The 16,119-nt window shown below is 36.5% G+C and overlaps 1 protein-coding gene across 1 annotated transcript; it reads right to left on the bottom strand.

The window, feature by feature from the left end:
• Positions 1-6,251: 6,251 nt before the first annotated feature.
• Positions 6,252-7,193, bottom strand: LOC100341590 (olfactory receptor 5B3-like). The gene has a single exon (XM_008273256.4). It carries the CDS (start codon positions 7,188-7,190, stop codon positions 6,252-6,254), a length of 939 nt encoding a protein of 312 aa, XP_008271478.3. The 5' UTR covers positions 7,191-7,193.
• Positions 7,194-16,119: the final 8,926 nt, after the last annotated feature.

Raw genomic sequence — 16,119 nt, 5'->3', positions numbered from 1 at the left:
ATTGGTTCACCCACTAAATGGCCGCTACAGCTGATCTGAAGCCAGGAGCCAGGTGCCTCCTCTTGGTCTCCCATGTGGGTGCAGGTGCCCAAGTGTTGAAGTGAAATTGTTCTAAGAGGAGGAGCGTGGTGGGAGCAAGAGGCGCGGAGTCACCACACAGACCCCAGGATTCAGGTAAAAGCAGGCCTGAGGCAAGCAGCCCGCAGACTCGTTTATTTCAGTTGTACAGCAGTCTATATAGCCAAGACAGCCAATCCGGTCAAGAGGCAGTCTATGCCCTAACCAATCACACCCTGTTGCCAGTCAGGCTCCATTGTCATGTGGTTTCCGAAGCCAACCAATCATAGCCTGTTTGGGGCAGGCTCTGTTGCCATCAACTATCTTGGCATGGCCTTCTCATTCCACCACACCCAAGCACGTGGGCCATCCTCCACTGCCCTCCCGGGCCACAGCAGAGAGCTGGACTGGAAGAGGAGCAACCCGGACTAGAACTCGACACCCATATGGGATGCCAGTGCCACAAGTGAAGGATTAACCAAGCGAGCCATGGTGCCAGCCCCTTGACTGGCAGTTCTAATTCCTATAAGCTAATTCTAAATGCAGTCTTGTCTATTTTATAATTTATGCCACGAGCCAAAACATTTTCTGTTTTGGTTGTTAATGCACATTTTCTCATTGGTTTTATTTTTTAATTTTTAAATGTTTTTATTTATATAAAAGAAATATATTTCATATATACAGTTTTTTAAGATTTATTTATTTATTTGAAAGAGTTACACAGAGAAGGAGAGGCAGAGAAAGAGAGAGGTGTCTTCCACCAGCTAGTTCACTCCCCAGTTGGCTGCAATGGCCAGAGCTGTGCCGATCTGAAGCCAGGACCCAGGAGCTTCTTCTGGATCTCCAACATGGGTGCAGGGGCCCAAGGACCTTCGTCATCCTCTGCTGCCCTTCCAGGCCATAGTAGAGTGCTGGATAGGAAGTGGAGCAGCTGGGACTTGAACTGGCACCCATATGGTGTGCTGGCACTGCAGGCAGTGGCCTTACCTGCTATGCCAAAGCGCTGGCCCTCATATATACAGTTTTAAGAGCATAATGATACTTCCTACCCCCCTCCCTCTCTCATGCCCACACTCACTCCTACATCTTATTTTTCTTTTAATTTTTACAATGAGATCCTTTCAGTTTACCTTATAATCATAATTCTGATTGATAACTTTATTTACATTTATTTTTCCACATCTTAAATGAAATTAGAAGCTATGCACACTGTACATTCTTAAATATTCTTTCAACATTTAGGGACAAGTTATTTAACTTTTCTGTATAACACAGTATTCATCTGTATAATTAAAAAATAACATTTTATCACTTAATAGATGAATGGAGTAAACCAGATCACATAGAATACTTAATGTAATGTCTTCTTACCAGTAAGTGTTACTAAAATGTTACTACCACTACTGGTATTACTATAAATTCTTCACCTACTGTCACAGAAGTGAGAGCTATAGCATTGGTAAATGGACAAAGTAATAAGTAAAGTGGTATGCATAGAAAATATTACCATACTATTATACTACTTTGTAAAATATAAGGCAACATTAAAAACTCATTTAGTAATTGAATGTAGGAATGAGAGTATAGAGAAAGATTGAACCTTAAGAAAAAAATTAGAAGTTAAGATATAACAGATTACATATATAAAGTAATCACTTAGAAGACTTCAGAAAGAGCATTTATGCCAACTGTATTGCAAGAACATTTTTTATTCTGTAACTTGTCTGGATTTATTGATAAGTTTAACTAATTTGAACGTAGATGGATGTGGCCTTGAAACATTACTGCTATTCTTTTAATCTTAGTTTCATGTTCTATGAAGATCTAGCTCTCCTAATACCCAATGTACTTATTTCCAAGATATATGAAGATTAAATTTAATATTATACAGAACTCTAGTAATATGATGTCTGCCATAGAGATTGTATTCAGTGTTGGTTCCCTTCCAATTCTTCTCAACTACTGCCTAAATGACTTTGCACATACTCAAAGATTTAGAACTTATGTTCACTTCTTACTGAATATGTTCTATCATACGTACCGGAACTGAAAAATAAATTTTGTCTAGCTCTAACATAAAAGCATAAATTTCCTTGATCTAATTCACTTACTTTATCAGAATATCCAGGCTAAAGCCAGGATTCAGGAGCTTCATTCAGATTTACCACATGGTGCAGGTGCCCAAGTACTTCTGTTGCCTTCCAAAGCACATTAGCAGGGAGCTGGATTGGATGGAGTAGCTGGGACTTGAACAGATGCCCATACAGGATGCTAGTGCTACAGGTTGCAGCTTAACTCAGTGCACCACCAAGCTTGCCCCAGGAATGACAACCTTTTAACAAACTAATGCCAATGTCGCACTTCAGAATCATGATGAACATCCATGGAACTGAAAAATTAGCCTCAGTAGTGGACTTAACCTGAGATTCACTCCCTCCAAACCTCTCATTTTACTCAAATACTGATAAGAGTGCTTTGACACTAACTCCTATCCACTAATCACTTCTCTCCAATGTGAGACCACACCAATTGAGAAAGGCTTATCCCAGCACTTAGGGCTAAACAAAATCTAACCACAGAATGGCTTGACAACATTGTTTTTAGAAAAAAATTTTGATTAAAAAGGGGGAAATTTGAAAGTTGTCACTTGTGTTAAACTGGGAAAATGGAGTCAAGGAAGCAAACGAAAGGACAGATCTCACACACAATCTGCATGGTAACAGCACTGATCCTAAGGACAGCTACCCTCTTGGACTTGAACTCTTGTCTGATGCACCATCTCAGGAGCCCAGTCCAACAACAGCTTGCTACGTCTCCAAGATTACAAATTTTTCTCCAGTGACTACTCCCACTAATAAACTTTCTTCTGCAAGGATGTATGTAGCTTTTCTCTTTCTCAGTAAAATCTCAGTCTTTCTTTTGTTCTCTGGACATATATAAGACCATCCTGGACTATGCATATGTCCTCAATTGAATTTCTAGTTTGTATTTCAAAAGTTCCTTATTGAAGATTTGTCTCTTTTTTTTTTAATTTTATCTTATTTATTTATTTATTTGAAAGGCAGAATTACAGAGAGGGAGAGAGAGATCTTACATCTACTGATTCACTCCCCAAATGGCTACAATGGCTGGGGCTGGGCTAGGCTGAAGACAGGAGCCAGGAACTCCATTCATGTCTCCCACAGGGGTGGCTGGAGACACAGTATGTGTGCCATTGTCCACTGCATACCCAGGTGCATTGATAGGGAACTGTATTAGAAGTGGAGAAGCTAGGACTCAAACCTGTACTCTGATATAGGATATCGGCATTGCTGAAGGCAGTTTAACCTTCTGCACCACAATGCTGGCCACTATCTGCATATTTTTGTCAAGTGCTGAAATTACATTTATAGGGTCTACACAGATAATTCATGATAATCTCTCAAACTTTAAATATTTATTTTAGTCACATCTGCATTCTCTTTTTTTTTCTAATAACATTGGAATGTTTCAGGAATAATGGTATTTGAATTTTTAAAAATATATTTTTATTTTAAGCAACAGAGAGGACCCTGCCTCCCCAAATGCCCACAACAGCCATGGTGGAGCCAGGTAGAAGCCAGGAGCTAGAAACTCAATCCAGATCTATCTGTGGTAGCAGGCAATCAACTCTTCGCATCGTCACACACTGCCTTCCAGGTGCACATTAGCAGAAATCTGGAAGCAAGAAGGGAGCTGGGCATCCCATGTGGCATGTGAACCACTGTGCCAAATTCACACACACACACACTGAGACGTGGAGATTTTAGTTAGTCAGTATTCTGATCGCCAAAAGAGCATTAGGCTGCATCACTGAAAGCACTCTTTTAAATCTAAAATACATTTGAAATAAAATAATTATTTAAAATAATAATTAGAAGTTATCTTATCAAGAGAAACATCACCATAAAGACAGCTGTGAAACTTGTGTTATGCTATATTGCCTCACAAACACCAGCATGGGCATCATGGAACATTCACACATAATCTTACATGTACCCAGCTGTGGAAGCAGACAAATAAAGAAGATGCAGGTGTACATTCCTAGGGGTAGTTTTGTATAGTATAGCATTCCTTGAGGACCAGAATTAAAGCATAATGAGTGCAGAATATGGGGCATGCATTTAACCAACTTGTTAAATCCCATACCAGAAAATGTGGGCTTGAATCCTGGCTCCCATTCCTGGCCCCAGCTTCCTGTTAATGTAGATCCTGGAAGGCAGTGGTGATGGCTCAAGTAACTGGATCCCTGCTACCCCTACAACCCATGTGAGAGTCCTCTCCTACTTCAGTCCCAGACCAGCAATAGTCCATGTAGGCATTTGAAGAATGAAGCAGTGGATGACAGCACTGTCTGTCTGCCTCTCTGTCTCTAAAATAAATAGTAAGTAAAAAATTAGAAAAAGATAACACATTAAGTCAGCACGTTGGGTGTCTGTTACATTTATTACTTACACTGTTATATTTATACCCTATATGGACATTTAGAATCATTTCAGGTAATTGTATAGTATAGATGAAGCAATTTACAAAATATAATTGTGTATTAAAGTTTTATATAATCTTACATTTAATTTTTAAATGATTTACTACATAGTTACTTGCCACATGATGAGACATTATTTCAAAGTGACAATTATGAGTTGATTTACTTGCTGATAGGATTTCCCTGAAACCATTGTGTCTAAAAGTAGAAAGTGCAACTGCTGAAAGAGAATGCAAATTAAAATGTTTCAGTAGAGCAGAAAATGAGTGGTGCCTGTTGAAATACTCTACATGCATAATAGAAGCTTTTTATTTTGTGTGGTTCACTATCATTATCAACAGTCCAAGGATTCAAAGTGTTGTTGCAACTGGACTCAATCCTTATATATTTCATTCATACATTTGACAGATGGTCATTGAGAATTTACAGTGAAGCAGGCATTTATTTAGTTATCAAATGGGGAATTACGTAAAACAGTTAAAAACCACTGCTTTCATGGGGTTTAAACTCTACTTGGGGGTGACAGATAATAAAGAAGTAAGTAAATATAAGATGGGGGAGATTGATAAGAACATCGAAATATAATTTATGGTGAGAAGACACTGAGTATGGAGAGGGGAGAATGACCATTTTATAAAAGTGGTCAGGGAAGGCTTCCAGGATGAGGTAACACTTTGTTTAAGCAGAGACATGAATGGGGTGAGGGAATCTTCCACAGAGAGTAGAGAGCAAGTACCAGCACCTCATAGCAGGCGCATGCCTGGTTGTCAAGAAACATGAAGATCAGTGAGAAAGGAGTAGGGTAAAAGACTGGAGGAATGACAAGAGATCATGTAACTCACTTAAATGAGGAATTAGTGAGCAACACTAACCATTTCTAAGAACTTGCAGAGAGAAAAAATATAAAATATTATTAATATCAGAGTATTTAAAATAGATTGTGAATGTTAGAAGTCACACATGAATAAATAAATATCCTTTTCCTCAATTTTTATTATATTTATTATATTTATGTTGCTATTTCATGTTCTTTAAAAGTGTAATGTGAAAATGTAGGTTCTACAGAATGATTCAGTAAGGAGGAACTATTAATGCATTAAAGATGAGTTAACTATACATCTCTTGATGAAATAAGACAACAGAAGTATATAGTTTCATTTAAAACTATATAACATTTTCCCTCAAACTACAACTTACATGATATTTGACTAACAAAAAAGTAACACTGGTCATAAATTTTATTTTACTACCCCAATTAAATATTTAAGCTATTTTAATGAAACATTAGCTGTATTCCATTTACCTATGCCTAATTTTCAACTTCCATGTGTACACACCTACAGGTCACATGCAGGCACCTTTTTTAATAGACTTGTTTTTGCCCTATTTTACATGTATGTTAGCAATAGCATAGCATAGAAGGCATCCATATAGAAACATTGAGTACATCAAATCTCTATAAGCAATATTTTGACAAACAGAACAACACATTTTATATTATCTTTAGCCATTCTAAGTTAAGTACTGCATTATTGATTATATTGCCCTCTTAAAAAAATCTAGACTTTTGAAGAGGGGATTGTTTTACTTTCAGAATTTAACTTTAGGGTGGGTCTTAAGATACACTAGATTCTTGGAGAAGGCCAGAGAGGAATGAAACACAGTTACTATGCATCCCACAACGTTGAAGTCACAATCTTGTAGACAATTTTACCTTTGCAACAACTTTCTTGAATGCATTCTTCACCTCCTTATTCCTCAGGCTGTAGACCACAGGATTCAGCATGGGGATGACCATAGTATAAAACACAGATGCGATTTTGTCTGTGTCCATGGAATGACTGGAGCTGGGCTGCAAGTACATAAAGATGACAGTCCCATAAAATATGGAAACTGCTGAGAGGTGAGATGCACATGTAGACAATGCCTTTTGGTATCCTGCAACTGAATGCATCTTTAGGATGGTGGCAAAAATGAATGTATAGGATATTAAGATGACAAGTAAGGCAAAAAAGATATTGTAGGTTACAACATAAATAAGAACCATCTCATTAATATGTCTATCAGAGCAAGAAAGAACCATAACTGCTGGAATATCACAGAAAAAATGATGGACCACATTGTATTTACAGAAAGAGAGACTGAATGTGTCCCCAGTGTAGATGGAGGCATTCAGAAGACCACCAGCATAGCAGCCAATGACCAGACAAGCACACACACTTGTTGTCATGGTGGTGGTGTAATGCAGAGGTCTGCACACGGCGGCATAGCGGTCATAAGCCATTGATGCCAAGAGGAAGTTTTCCACACTGGCAAAGGTTGCGAAACAGAACATCTGAGCAGCACAGGCACTGTAGGAGATGACCTTGTCACCTATGAGGAGCCCAGCCATGACTGTGGGAGTGACAGCTGAGGAATAACAAATGTCTGCCAGAGACAGGTTACTGAGGAAAAAGTACATGGGAGTGTGGAGACGAGAGTCCAGCAGGATCAACTTGATCATCCCCAAGTTTCCAACCACAGTGGTGAAGTAGATGAGCATGAACATTACAAAGAGAGGGACCTGTAGTTCTGGGACATTGGTTAGTCCCAGGAGGATGAACTCTGTCACTCCTGTCCTGTTCTCCATCAATGCAATTTGAGAATCAGAGAATGCTCTGTAGCACGGAGAAATCAGAGAACAAAGCATTAATCAAAGCACAGAATGCAGTGAAATTGAAATGCTTATATACAATGTACATTATTTCATTATATTAATAATACATGGCTCAGGATTCTCCTTAATTAAAGCATGAGCTTAAAAACAAAAGTTAGTGTATGAATTATAGAGCTCTAGACTATTGAGTGAAGGATCTTCATGTATTGCCTTAACATGTTTAATTTTATGTATTTTTAAAATTGAGATTTGGAAAATTTGATGAATTATCCAACATGACAACTCTGAAATTAGTAAGTCCAACAGTTCAGTCTTCCTACCCTAGTAAATTCATAGATTTATATTGTTAATGTGCCAAGAGCTGCTGTAGATACTTTTACATCTATATTTACTTATCCTCTTACCAAATTTACTAGGTTGTGTAGTTGTTACTTTCATTACATTGAGAGGAATCAATGATTGAGTAATGTGGATATATTCATGTTTACAAGAATTTTAATTGATAGACATTTAATCTACAGCATGCTTACAAAGTCCAAGTATAAACTAAGATTAAATCAAATTGAATTTAGCTCAGTTTATAAGTGTTTATAGTTTACATTGGTCCAATTTCAGTGTTACGGGTTTTGTAGTGAATTTGCTGAGAGATACATGCATAATGGCTTCAGTGAAATCAGGGGGAATGTGTAACCAGCAAATACAGTTCTGAAAATGAAGGAAAACGCTGGGTATGGAACTCAAGCTCTGGGAACAGGTGCAGGTCAACCATACCTTTACAACCTAGAGCAGCTTTCCTAAATCAAAAAGTGGAGTTTGTAACAGGATCTACTTCACAGTGATGTTGTGAAAAACAAATGAGAAAGTATATGCAAAATGAAAAACGTTTAGTATTCATGATGACCTGATGACAGCGAAGTGTATTTCTATTATTAAGATCACATGGTGGCTTCTGCATAGTTTGAGAAAAGGGAATGGCAACACATAGGGCTCAGGGCATGAATGACATGTAAACAGGCTCTTTTTTGCATACTGTGTGCCCTCTGCAAAGTCATGTTCTGTGCATGTCCTTACTGTGTGCTGGTTGCTATGTCCATTACATGCAGACCACTCCTTCATTTAACACCTTCCTCAAAACACATATGTATTTATTTGTTACTACATGTCTTTTTATTTAAAAAAATTTTAAATACAGAAAATTATAAAGTTCAATTAGCACACAAATTTTAATATTTTAAACATCTTTTGTATCTACTTCATATACATAATATGTACATATGTATCTACATATTTATATACATATACATATACTTGATTATACATATATAGTGAATACTATTTTTTGGAAATAGGATGCATATATTAATATGCATATATTAATATATTATATTGTATATATTAATAACTATGTGAGATTTATGAAAAAATAAAATTAGGAAAGAATTATCGTTACTTAAGTGAAGACAACATTTATAAACATCTACATATAAATACTATGACATAACACATTCATTTTATCTTACATTTAAGAGAAAATATGTAGTATTTCTAGACCTAAATAAATCTCTGCTAGATAGGTTATTTTAAATTTGTTGTTAGAAACTAAAAATGTTTTAGTCGTTGATGTGTTTATGCTTGGATTTGCTGATCAAATAGGTTACACTTGTGTTAGATATTCAGGAAATGTTTCCAAATGCATGTATTATTGTCTTAAAATTGAGAGATGGCATTGGACATTTTGGTAAATGTTTTTCTAAGTTGTTATTTGACAGTTAAAATGGTTTGCCAAATTTTTACTTGACATTAAGTTATTGACAGTAAGCAATCTGGGAAGTTTTATCTTCAGACCTTAATCCACTATGCCACAGCACTGGCCCTAAACCTGTGCTTTTAGACACATCACTATCAACATGTGTATGTGTCTAGTAATAATAATAATAATAATTTTATGGGATTATGGGAAATGTTAAAGTTCAGATCTTGCTCATTCATTTAGTTCTTTGTCATTTAAAGAAAGGTTATTTCAGTATATTGCTGAATCCCCGGTGAAAGGTGATACAACAATGGACAAATTGAAATTAGCAGCTACTCATCAGAGCATTATCTATACTATTTTTGTTTCATATTTTATAAAGTAGCATGCTGATGCTTGATAAGTATCACTAAACTCTCCACTGATGAATTTTTTTTTTTTTGACAGGCAGAGTAGACAGTGAGAGAGAGAGACAGAGAGAAAGGTCTTCCTTTTCCGTTGGTTCACCCCCCAATGGCCGCTGTGGCCAGCGCACTGCGCTGATCCGAAGCCAGGAGCCAGGTGCTTCTTCCTGTCTCCCATGCAGGTGCAGGGCCCAAGGACTTGGACCATCCTCCACTGTGCTCTACTGATGAATTTTTGAATTTATTAACTAAACTTCCTTTTGTGTTTTGGAAAAATGTGCACAGCCTCTAATTCAATGCTCAAATAACTTATCATATGTTCACCTGCTTCACTAATTTTCTATGAATTATTCTTCTCACTTAATTTTACACTGAATATAAATGCTTACCTTACTTCTCAAAAACGAACCAAATTTGATCCTGAGTAGTGTGTTAGAAATTGGAAATTCTCCCTTGTAGACGGTGGACAAAGAAGTCTGAGATTTCTAAGGCAGAGAAAAGTGGGAAAAAAAAACATTGTGATGTTTCCAGGTTCTGATTCAACCATGCATTCTTTTTGTGACCTTAGAAGAGTTACTTACCTGCCCCTTCTCTGTAAAATAAAGATTGTAATCCACAGAGTTGTGTTTAAATAGCGAATAACAGAAATTCTACAAAGTAACTTGCTTAGACATGATTATTTTAAAGTCCCTCAAAGTAATTTTAGTCTTAGGATTCCCTGACCACAGTTGGAGACCACGAGCAAATCTTCAGGCTAGAAGAAGGCCAGTGTGTACTAACAAATATTAACATTCATATGAATAAGTGATTACCAAGTGTGCCCAGCACTTCGTCTGATCTCCCTGCAATAAAGCCGTGCAGGGTCATGTTGGGTTTCAGAGGCTAATGCATGTGAACCAGTAGGGAATTACAGAGACACTGAACTCCTTGGAGTTTTCCCCCATGAGGACATTCACAGCTTCTAATCCTACTTTCCTAGAGCAGAAGCAATTAAACTATCTGCAGGGACCCTACTGGATATTTTGAATGTGAAAATATATATTTATGCTGCTTGTTTTATTTATTTTTTCATTTTAATCAATGTAAACTTTCTTTTTTTAATTCTTAATTTTTTTAACTTGAGTTGGTGGCAGGAGGAGGTGTGTTGCGGGAAGGAAGGAGGGAGGGAGAGACAGAGAGAGAGAGAGAGAGAAAGAAAGAGAGAGAGAGAGAGAGAGAGAGAGAGAGAATGGATGGGCTCCCATCTGCAGGGTCATTCTAAACATCCATAATAGCCAGGGCCTGGCTGGGGCTGATGCTAATAGCTGGGAACTCAATCTAAGGCTCCTGTGTCAGGGATTTAACTACTTGAACTGTCACCTGCTGCCTCCCAGGGTCTGCCATAGTAGGAATCTGAAATCAAGATTATGATCCAAGACCCCCCAGTGTGGTTCACAGGCATCTTGACTGATGTCTTAACCACTAGATCAAACATTTACCAAGGTTAAAATTTCAACTGGTAGTATGCACACTTTGTAGTGTATAGCTCTCTGAATTTTGTCCAGTGTACACTCATGTAACCACTACCATGGTCACCCATAATAAAGTTCCTTAATCTTGCTTGTTTTCAACACTTTCTCTCACACACTGCTCCTAGGTAACATTCAACTACTAAACTGGTTTTGTTCATATAATTTTGTTTTCAAGATTGTCCTTAACAGGCATTCTAGAATGTGCAGTCCTTGGGTCTAGCACCTTCCATTTAGCACAAGGTTTTCAAGGTCTAGCTGCATTGTTATCTATGTCAGTAGTGTATCTTTTCTTTGAGAAGTAATATTCCATTATATGAGGTATGTTTAATTCCTCATTTGAAAAACATTTGTTTTGTTGCCATGTTTAGAAGAAGTCAAACTCATAGGGTGACCTCAGTTTATAACAACCTACTTTAGCATGAACCCATTCATAATAGTAGAGCCCCCAGGACCTAATAACTTTTCTCTAGGAACCACATCCTAAAGGTTCCTCACCTTAGCACTGGGACACTGTGAACCAAACTTCTAGCACATGAGACTTTGCAGGACAAACCACAGCTGAAATACAGCAATTTGAGCAAATACTGAGAAAACATTTCCTAACTCATTCTGAGAAGCCAGCATTATCTCATACCAAATTTGGGCAAAACATCAAATAAAGAAAACTGCAGATCAATATCCCTCCTGAATATACATGCAGCTCATTAAAAATGCTAAGAAAACAAATCATCAGCATACTGAAATAATTATAAACTACAGCTGAGTAGGTTTTATTTCAAAAATGTAAAAGTGCTTCAATGTACAAAAAAATCAATGTAATATACCAAGTGAATATAATGAAGGGAAAATATATAATCATCTCATTAATCTAGAATAAGCACTTGTTGAAGTTTCACATTTGTCCATGATATAAAATATAGAAGAATAGAAGTATAAATGAGCTATCACAAACTATCAAGGACATTTACAAAAACCCACAGCTAACATCACACACAAAAATGATAGTTTAAAAAACTCTAATGTAGGATGAGTTATAAGAAAACATTTTCCAGTATTCTGCTTCTATTCAAAATTGTACTGAAAGTTCTATCCAGACCAATTATGTAAGAAAAAAGAAATAAAAGACATCCAGATCAGAAAGGCACAAGTAAAACTCTCTCTATTCTCTGATGCCATGTCATTACATACCAAAAAATCTTTTTAACATTCCACAAGTGAGTGAGATACGCATTATCAGTCCTTCTGCATCTGGTATACTTCTCTTAACATAATATCCTTTTAGATTCACCCATATTGCTGTAAATGATAAGATGTCATTTTGTATAGCAACACAGTATTCAATTGTGTGTATTTACCACATTTTCTTATCCATTTGTCTGTTGAACACTAAATTGATTCAACAAAGTGGCAGGATTTAAGAAAAAATCATGTGTTTCTATATACTGGCAACAAACATTCTGAAATGAAATTAATTACATTTACGCTAGAATCCAAAGCAGTCAACCAATCAATAGTAAATTTAGCCACAGTTATGTTAAGGTTTTTAATAAAATATTGCAGAAAGTTGATCTTAAAGGTCTAAATAAATGAAAATATATTCTCTGTTAATGGATCAGAAGACTAAATACAATGATGGGTCAAGATTTTCCATTAGTATCTACACATTTAACTCCATCTCCATCAATATTGCAGTGAACTGTTTGCAGAAATGGAAAAGTAATAAAAAGTTCATATGAATTGCAAGAGATGCTCAATAGCCAAAGTAATCTTGAGGAGGAACAAAATTCCAATTACAAAATTTATTACAAATCATACTAATCACAACTGCATTGTACTGGCTTAATGATAGCTATTTAGGTTAATGAAAAGAGTCTAGAAAAAACATATCTACATAGACACATATGTATACAGATATAGATACAGACAAATATATATATAATTGTTTTTTGACAAGAGTGACAAGTTCATTGAATGGAGAAAGACTTTTTTAATGGTTCATGGACAAGTAGAAATGTGTGAGTAGCCTAAATATGCAGAAAAACTATAGAGCTATCAGAAGAAAATATATGTGTAAAAACAATTTGACCTTGGTTTGGGCATAGTTTCTTGGATATGACATCAAAAGGAAAAGAAACAAGAAAGTGTTGATGACTTAGAATTCATGAAAATTAAAAAATTTTGATCATCCTTGTGTTATCAAGAATGTGCAAAGATGACCTGAAGAACAGGAGAAAATATCTAATGATTAATATCTAGAATATTTAAAAAATGTAAATCAACAGCAAAAGACATGCAGCCCAATTTATATGTGGGTGAAAGACTTGAAATGGTATTTCTCCAAAGAAGATTTATGAAAGGCCAATAAATCAATGAAAAGATACTCAATATCACCAATCATTATGAAAATGTAAGTCAGGGGGCCGGCACTGTGGCGTAGTGGGTAAAGGCACTGCCTGCAGTGCTGTCATCCCATATGGGTGCTGGTTGGAGTCCCAGCTGCTCCACTTCTATCTGCTAATGGCTGGGAAAGCAGTAGAAGATGGCCCAAGTCCTTGGACCCCTACACCTGCATGGGAAACCCGGAAGAAACTCCCAGCTCCTGGCTTTGGATCAGCCCAGCTCTGGACATTGTGGTCATCTGTAGAGTGAACCAGCGAATGGAAGACCTCTCTCCCTCTGCCTTTCAAATAAATAAATAAATCTTAAAAAAAAGAGAAAGAAAATGTAAGTCAGAACCACAATAAAATGATACTTTAGACTTATTAGGATAGCTGTAATAAAAAAAAAGAAAACCACTTACTAATATGTGATAATGAGGATGAGAAATTGGAAACCTCATGCACTGTTTGTGGGTGTGTGAAATGACATAGATACTGTAGAATACAGCTTGGTAGTCAAATTACCATTTGACTCAGCTATTCCACTCCTAAATATGGACTCAAAGATTTGAAAGTTGATAAACTAATATTTGTGTGTGATGTTAACATTAGGGTTATTCTCAATTGCTAAAAGGTGTAAGTAATCCATTTTAGGATGAATGGATTAAAAAAAGTCAGATATCCATACAATGGAAAATTATTCTTCCATAAAAAAATTGAGTAGTGATATACACTATGCTATCTGTGAGCCTTGAGAACAGTATACTAAATTACAGTAACCAGATAATAAACATACATTATTTTTACCAATATTTATGCTTAAATTAATGCTTAAGCTTATTTTATGAGTCTTTTACATGAAATATTAAGACTAGGTAAATTAACAGAGGAAAAAGTAGATTAATTATTACCAGGAACAGGGGCATAGGGAAATAGAGTCAAAGCATAGTATTCATAAGTGTTTTTGTTAGTAATGGTAGTGTTTTGGAAATAAATGCGATAGTCACACAACGTTGTGAATGTACTGTTACCCATTGCATACTTTATTTATTTTTAATTTTTAAATGACACATCATAATTACACCTACTAATACAATGCAGTGTGATATTTCAATACATGCAAATGTTATGTTATGATCCAATTGGATTAATTAACATATCCATAACCTTAAGAATTTATTATTTCTTTGTAGAAAAAGAACAATGATATTTTTCTAGCTCTTTTGAAAAAACTTATTATTGTTAACTATGATCCCACTACCATGCAATAGAATGTCACATTTTGTTTTTCCCATCTCACTGTAATATTGTATACTGGATTTGCCTCTTCTTGATCTCCCCTCCAATGATTTCTCCTTGCCTCTCATACCATTATTATGTTCTCAAACTCTACGGTATCAATTTTTTTTAACATTTAGCAAATAATGTCTTTTTAGATTCATCCACGTTACCACATATAATAGAATATCATCCTTTATGGCAAAATAGTGAAGGGTTTATATACCGCATATTATGTATCCATTTATTAGTTGATGAACAATAGATTGATTTCATATCTTGGGTACTGTGAATAATGCTGCAATAAACAAGTGTGTTCAAATGTCTTCTTCAACATACTGATTTCATTTCCTTTGAATATAGACACAGCAGTGGGATTGTCGTATCATATGACAATTTTTTAAGAAAGTTTTATTTAATGAATATAAATTTCATAGGCACAGCTTTAGAAATATAGTGCTTCTTCCCCCATACCCATTGTCCCACCCCCACTCCCATCTCACTCACCTCCTACTCCCTCTCTCATCCCATTCTTCATTAAGATTCATTTTTAATTAACTTTATATACAGAAGACCAACTCTATACTAAGTAAAGATTTCAACAATTTTCACCCACCGCCCCAACACACAAAGTATAAAGTACTGTTTCAAAAGAAGTTTTATTGTTAATTCTCATAGTATAACTCATTAAGAACAGAGGTCCTACATGGGGAGTAAGTGCACAGTGACTCCTGTTGTTGATTTAACAATTAACACTCTTCTTTATGATGTCAGTGATCAGCTCATCTTGACATGAGCTGCCAAGGCTATGGAAGCCTTTTGAGTCCACAAACTTCGTCAGTATTTAGACAGGGCCATAAGCAAAGTGGAAGTCCTCTCCTCCCTTCAGAAAAAAAAGTACATCCTTCTTTGATGGTCCCTTCTTTCCCATTGGGATCTCACTCACAGAGATCCTTCATGTGGAACGTTTTTTGCCACAGTGTCTTGCCTTTCCATGCCTGAAATGCTTCCATGGGCTTTTCAGCCAGATGTGAATGCCTTGAGGGCCAATTCTGAAGTCAGAGTGCTGTTTAGGGTGTTTGTCATTCTATGAGTTTGCTGTGTGGTCTGCTTCCCATGTTGGAACATTCTCTCCTTTTTAATTCTACCTGTTGTTATTACCAGACACTTGGTCTTATTTGTGTGATCCCTTTGACACTTAATCCTATCTATATGATCAATTACACACTTAATATGATCACTTTAACACGTAAGATAGCATTAGTACCACCCAGCTTAATGGGATTTGGAGTCCTATGGCAAATTTTTACCTTTTTTTTTTTTTTTATTTGACAGCCAAAGTTAGACAGTGAGAGAGAGAAATAGAGAGAAAAGTCTTCCTTCCGTTGGTTTATCCCACAAATGGCCGCTACGGCTGGCGCGCCAAAGATCCGAATCCAAGAGCCAGGTGCTTCCTCCTGGTCTCCCATGCGGATGCAGGGCCCAAGGACTTGGGCCATCCTCCACTGCCTTTCTGGGCCACAGCAGAGAGCTGGACTGGAAGAGGAGCAACTGGGACAGAACTGGTGCCCCAACTGGGCC

This window comes from Oryctolagus cuniculus, chromosome 1 (genome assembly GCF_964237555.1).
Source record: "Oryctolagus cuniculus chromosome 1, mOryCun1.1, whole genome shotgun sequence".
NCBI classification, from domain to species: domain Eukaryota; kingdom Metazoa; phylum Chordata; class Mammalia; order Lagomorpha; family Leporidae; genus Oryctolagus; species Oryctolagus cuniculus.
Note: the sequence above shows the minus strand (reverse complement) of the source record. Positions and strands in the feature narration are given on the sequence as shown.